At 42.0% G+C, this 6,565-nt stretch overlaps 2 protein-coding genes across 5 annotated transcripts in view; one reads left to right on the top strand and one right to left on the bottom strand.

Annotated features, from left to right (window-relative positions):
- The window catches only part of tctn1 (tectonic family member 1), an 11,634-nt gene extending 9,914 nt beyond the window's left edge, over positions 1 to 1,720 (top strand). For all 4 annotated transcript variants that reach the window (XM_016666274.1, XM_007542422.2, XM_016666275.1 and 1 more), the window contains 4 exons: positions 16 to 153; positions 241 to 394; positions 1,105 to 1,236; positions 1,457 to 1,720. In XM_016666274.1, coding sequence (XP_016521760.1) covers positions 16 to 153; positions 241 to 394; positions 1,105 to 1,236; positions 1,457 to 1,603 — 571 coding nt within the window. In that variant the 3' untranslated portion in view covers positions 1,604 to 1,720. The remainder of the gene's footprint in view (positions 1 to 15; positions 154 to 240; positions 395 to 1,104; positions 1,237 to 1,456) is intronic.
- On the bottom strand, positions 1,696 to 6,469 carry hvcn1 (hydrogen voltage-gated channel 1). Its single transcript, XM_007542420.2, has 6 exons — positions 6,163 to 6,469; positions 4,478 to 4,693; positions 4,015 to 4,119; positions 3,693 to 3,924; positions 3,482 to 3,594; positions 1,696 to 2,023 (listed from the first exon to the last, which is right to left on the bottom strand). The coding sequence occupies exons 2-6, from the start codon at positions 4,649 to 4,651 to the stop codon at positions 1,967 to 1,969; spliced, it is 681 nt and encodes a 226-aa protein (XP_007542482.1). The 5' UTR covers positions 4,652 to 4,693; positions 6,163 to 6,469; the 3' UTR covers positions 1,696 to 1,966.
- Positions 6,470 to 6,565: the final 96 nt, after the last annotated feature.

The following is a 6,565-nucleotide window of genomic DNA, read 5'->3' on the forward strand; positions in this document are numbered from 1 at the left end:
ATCTATCCCCTCCACTGGCATCAGTAGAAGTATCAACCTCAGAGATACTCTGTCTCTGCTGCAGAGTACTGAAGACCAGGACTGTTTGAAGGGTCCTCACCAGCGCTCTCCTGTCCTGTTTGGTCAGGACTACATGTCAGGCTGCACACTAAGGCAAAGCACCCTGCTTAGCAAACTCATCTATTCCCACCAAGGTGTTCTCTTGTCACGTCTTACCCTACTGTCCTCTTGTTACTCCAGCCTGGAGGATATAACCAACTGCTCCCTCGTCTCCCAGTCGCTCTTGAATGTTCTGAGAGGACCAAATCCCCCACAATATGTGGCTTCCTTTGGAAACACCCTGTTAGAAAATGTTCTGGACTGGGTGCCAATCAAGAGCAACATGAATCCCACGGTGAGAACAGTTTGAAACGCGCATATTATGGTACAGATGTTCCAATAACCTGTGTAAAGATCACAAGGTGCAGCACAAACTTAGAAGTCTTTTCCAGGGTTAGCTAACTAGCTCAGCTCAGTGGTAGAGGAGCTGAGCACCAGCGGCCCACCGTGCTTTTATTTTTAAAAATTTTCAAAGTTGACAGGAAATTTGACTATATACAAATTCCATACATTATTCACAATAATGTTATATGTATACGAGCAAGAAATGCACAAAGTATGTGATGTTTACACTGCAAAATGTAACACATAATTAACGTGTAATCAACGTGTAAGCTATGTGTAAACAGCATGTCCACAACACGTAAAATACATGTCTATGCCTTTTCCTTTTTGTGCCTTAACAAAAGGTGTATTTTCTGCATTGTTAATTACACATGACATTATGAAGTCACATGTGAACAGTAAAGTATGTGAAACATCACATATTTTAATGGACCCTGTCTATCAGGGTCCATTAAAGTGTATGTTCAGGAAGCCTTTCACAGGCTCAGTGGAACGCGCTCCCACAGGTCAGCAGGTGAATCAGATGGCTCGTTGCCTCCTTTGCTGCTCCTCAGACTTTAGAAAGAGAAAGTGTCTGACTGACTGATTTTTGTATTTTATTTCGAGCCATGAAGCTGTTTGATACTTGATGATGACACATTTTGTTTCTTTCATTTGCAGGAAGTGCAAAGTTGCCAAATCCCACTGTCACTTCATTTAGAAATAGAATGGACCAAGTACGGATCCCTGGTAAACCCCCAGGCTCAGATTGTGAGCATAAGAGAAATGATTGAAACCAACCAGAGCAGTTTGGTAAGACTCACCAATACTTCCAAAGGATGCCATAATGCAGTGAGGCACAGGTCTGAAGACCGCTGAAGATCTTCACCATAACATATTACAAATAGCCAAAAAGGAAAGTCCGCATTCAAAGAGACTGAGTGATACTAAGTGGATGCTTCCACTTTGTCTATAGGTTAATTATACCAGGAGGAAATAATTTGTCCTGAGTGTGTTTTGTCCTCTCCCACAGGCTCCACTGTCTGGTGGCAGCAGCATTGTACCAGTCAGAAGCTCAGTGGCCTTCATCCCTGTATCTGCAGCAGCTGTTCCTGGTTACCGAGCCGCACCCAGCATTAATGCCAAACTACCCTTTGACTTTTTCTTTCCTTTTGTCTGAACCATCCAGTATGAATGTGGCACTTCTCTCTACAAAAACTGGCAGTTATTGTGTAAATGCTGTTTATAAAAGTTTCTGTGTGACAATTTTGAAATAAAGTATTTTATTTTTACAATCAAATACAAAAATCAACTTATTTAAAGCTGCTTTTCACAAAACATAATACTTGATGGAATATAGATTTCTGCACAAGTTATCAGTCTGAAGTAGTCTGAACATATTTACAAGCCCATGAAACTCAACATCTTTGACTTTTAATTAATAAATAGACATTTAACAGAAATGTCCAGTAGGAGGTGCACTATTAAGTGAGACTGGTAAACGATCAGGTCTGTGAAGAATGTTACGACGGACTTCATAGTGTTAGAATCCGATGCCATGTTTCTTCAGCAGAGCCTGCAGCTTTTGGTTATCTTGTGCCTGTCATAGAAAACAAATGGTATGTTGTTAGAGCTTCCTCACTTCCTGAGGAAGCTACTGCCGTCTCTCTGTATTCAGCCCGGCCTCTCTCCTAGACAAATTTACACTTTTTAACTAACTGGGTTAGCACAAAAAAAACTCTTTAGGTAGTTGTTAACTTCAATTCTAATTATATCTGCCCCAGAAAACCTGCAACCCTTTAGCAACCAATTTAATCTTGATATTAAAAATTACATGTTCTATAATAAGCTTAAAGATTGACTTTGAGCTTATATATTTTTCACTACAAGTCAGTGTCATTTTGTTCCCGAGTTTCTTCTTTGCAATAGAAAGTTCAAAGAAGTCACAGAAAAAGCTTTTATTTTCTCTGCTGTCATACAGAACTGCTGTGTAGACAGTCTTCACCCACTTCAGAATAAAATGTACAGTTTTATTGTCATTCACTTTATTGTTGAATGACAAAGTACCTATGTCGATATAAGAAAGAACAACTTTAAAGTTAGCAAAAGTGTTAAATGAAAAATTACCTCCACTATTAGCAGATTAGCGGAAGTGTTTCCCCCACTGTAAACTGAATGTGATTGCACCATATAACCAACTAGGATCATATTTGAATGCATTTAACAATCTTTGGAGATTAGCTTGTATGTTTCCGGAGGTAAATTTGATCTGTTTTACAACATGTTTTAAGATATTTGGTGTAATTAGCACTGTGTAAAAAAGCTGACTTGAACAGATCAAATGAGTTTAGAAAGCCTGGCTTCATACTTCTTAATAGAATGAACTAACATGACATACTGTCATCATTTGTTACAAATAGGATCACCACTAACTAATTATCTAAATGCCGCTTGACTTATGGGTAAGTGGACATTCACTTACCCAGTTTTGCTTCCTAAACCAGACATCATGAGATAAAGGAGCTGAACAATTAACACTATGAATATGGTGTCTGTTTTGGTTCCAACCCAGATTGTGTGTGTCTCCATTGTCAGTGTGTTCTTCACTATGTAGGTGTGAACATGGACCGGAACGCAGGCAGGCTGCACAATGATGTTATTTTGCACGTGTACCCTTGGGCTGCCAGTTTGTCCAAAGCGCCTCTTTATTTTTTGGTCGTCGTGGGTTGCCCAGTCCAATTGTAAGCACTCTTCCACCACAATTAATTAAAAAGTCTGGACTTCAAGGTTTCACAATGAAATGATCAATTTACAGCTCAACATCTCACCAACTACAACGGTTTCATCCATGGAATACAACAAATGCAGTCTACTGCCAATCAAATTGGCTAAGTCCGGCCTGAGATGGTTACAAAAAACAGATTGGAGCCGCGTAATCTCTGAAAGTGGACACAAATCTGGCCGCGGCTGACTGGTTGAAGAAGCAGTTAAAGCCACATCCATAGAGAAGAGGCATTTAAGATCTCCACACTGATCAGACTAAGGTTCAGAAGCTCACCAGCTCATCATTGCGTTTCTGTAGCTCTGTTGCTCTTTCAACGAGATGATCGTAGCTCTCCTTCAGCTTGTGGATCTTCTGGTCTGCACGAGTTTTCACCGACACCAAGATCCCTGCAGCCCATTCAAACATGGTCAGCTCTATTTTTAGAACACTCACTGTCCATCTATATACTGTGTATTAGGTAAATAGATATTGGAGTGTCACTGACCGTTGACAATTCTGGCTACCCTCCAAAGTCGCAGCAGGATGAGGAGACCCACTCCATCAAAGGCATCCTCATGGAAGATGAAGACGATATCCAGCACAAACGATACAACCACCACTAAAGCATCAAACACCTCAAACTTGTGATAGAAGAACTCAAGGCGAAACACAAACAGCTTTCCAGCTAGCTCCACCATGAAGAAGGTAAGAAGGGCCAGGCTGAGGTAGTGGAACACCTGCCAGACAAACACAGCAGTCACGGGGATATACAGTTTCCGAAAAGAAGCCTGGGGAAGTGTCTGGATGGATGTGAAACCATGCGTCACCTCAGGAGCAAGATGACCGTGTTCCAGCTTAATGACAGACAGGTCTATTAGCAGCTCCGCCATGACAAAGAAGGCGTCCAGGATAACCAAACACACCACAGCGATCTACAAGCAAAGACAGCAGAGAGAAATGTTCTTCCATCAAACTACCAGGTTTGTACAGTTCATTGGCATGTTTTATATGATGAAGAGTGTATATATATATAATCTCAACTTTGAGATGCATTATATGCATCTCAATCTTCATGTTGGCCAGTAGAGGTAAGGTAAGGCAAGGTAAGGTAATTATATAGCACATTTTCAGCAACAAGGCAATTCAAAGTGCTTTACATGAGTTAAAAGGAAATACAAACAAAACAACAAACCAAAGGAAAGAAAAAAGAGGAAAGGAAAACTAATCTAATGTCCTAAAGTATGTAAACTAAGTGTGTGTTAGAAGCGTTGTGCAGCAGGTGGGGTCTACCTGGAAGCGATCTGAGGTGTAGAGCCTCTTCAGTGAAGCCCTGAAGGTGAGTTCTGCTGGGTACTGGCCGGTTGCTGGGCTCAGCTCCTCGCTGTCTACATGCAGCTCCTCTTCCACCCACTGGCCCGGCTGTACGTCGCCCACGGCCGTGAAATGCCTCAGGTACCGAGACATGGCAACAGGCCACACACAAGATGACAACCCACCTCAGCTCTGCTGTGGGGGACAACAAAAGAAAGAAAATCTAATTAATCATTTTTATTTTAATATTTCAGAAACTCTTCAGATGATATTGAAATGTGCAGCTTACAGAGAGTTTCTCTGTAGGCTAAAAGCAAAAGAGTTTAAAACTGGTGATCTGTTCTGGTCCTTTTCAGCTTATGAAAAGGACCAGAACACATTAGACAATCAGAGTTCAGTTCTCCTTTCCTTCAGATTGCAACATAAGATGAATCAACTTCACTATTTCACTCTGATGTTGAAAGGAAACAGAAGGAGCCTGTACAGCTCCAGAAAACAGCGTTTTCATTTCCATTGGCGTGCTACACGTTCTAGAATGTATTCTGGAAAACTGATGATGGCAGTGAATTGGAGCAGCTCTGATACATTAGCTCTGATTTGTTCTTTTAGGAGACTTTCCTTCAGAATATTCTTTGGTTGAAGCATTGCTGTTTCCTCCGGTTCTGGATGCTCTCCACCCGGAAGGAGTTTGGCTCTCACTTTTTTACTTTTACAGTGTATCGCTTTTGTAATTGTTAGCAGCTAGTTCACATCTCAAAAGCTCAAATAGACTTCAAAAGGACATTTCATGGACGCAGAGCAGAACCAGAAACAGCATCACCGTCCACAACAACTTCCTGCAGACTGCAACATGAGATGAATAAACTTCACCATTTGGAGGTATTTTGATTATATGAGTTGCAACAACATGCAATTTCCCTTTGTGATGAATAACTTATTGATTTTAATCGAATGACTGATCCTGGGCCAGTCTCTCTTTCCATTTACCTATTACAGCTATTTTGTTCTTTCGGGCCTGAATTCACTGACAAACATTCTCTCAGGTGTAGCAAGTATGAGGCCAGAACCTTCTTCAGTCCAACATAAAGCAGCAGGAAGTGGGGTGGGCCTATTCAAAGCCCGGTGTGCCCTACCCCTATCAACTGCACTTACAAATATGCAACTGAAAACTAATTCATGACACTAATTAAAATCCACAACTAAGTAATGTACAGTCATATACAGAATATGTTCTTTATTTCTGGTGTTTATATTTCCCACTTGTCATCACAGTCTCCCCCGCCCCCAACCCAAAGCTTTTTATTGGCACCCTGGGCAGCAGCCACATGACCTGTACACTGAAGAGCTTTCAGTAAAGTTCATAAACATGTCTCTGCTGTTGGAAAAAAAAAACACAAAATTCCCAAGTAGTTTTACTTCTCAGTTAAAAGAATCTAAAACTCTGTCAGAAATCAAAGTTATTTCTAAAGCGGGTTTAAATGAGCAAAAAAACAAACAAACAAAAAAAAACAAAAAAACGCACAAACAGTTTCTCCTCCGCACTCCTCAAAGTACTGGAAACCTGCAGACGGATCGGCTTTGAGAGGATTGTTCCGCCCCACGATGTAGGGAGAGAAAAGCGGCCACATCTGGTAGCACTGAGGAAAAACGGGAAGACTTCTTACCTGATGTCTTTGCAGGAATCAGTTGTTGTTCCGCTGTCCGCGGCTGGTAGGAGGCTGCAACTCGTGATCAAAACAACCGTGTGGCTCTGATTCTGCAGAGCCAGCATTACTGACAGGAGCAGCGACCAGCGGCGTCTCAGTGGAGCGGAACTGTGTCTGTGAAGGACCGAGGAGGAGGAGGGGGAGGAGGAGGAGGAGGAGGAGGAGGAAAAGGAGAAGGAAGACTTCTGGGCAGGACTCTGCTGCTCCTGTCACACTGTCATCCGGTATTGTGCTCTGCTGTGTTTATGTGGTCCTCTGGATTCTGTGGCAACATCAACAGAAAATCCGAGATAATAGCTGTGTGCGGGGGCTCAGTTGCTGAGGACTTTGGATCAAGAACCCCCCCCCCACCCCCTTCCAT

Source organism: Poecilia formosa, unplaced genomic scaffold (genome assembly GCF_000485575.1).
Source record: "Poecilia formosa unplaced genomic scaffold, Poecilia_formosa-5.1.2 Scaffold689, whole genome shotgun sequence".
Taxonomy (NCBI): Eukaryota; Metazoa; Chordata; class Actinopteri; order Cyprinodontiformes; family Poeciliidae; genus Poecilia; species Poecilia formosa.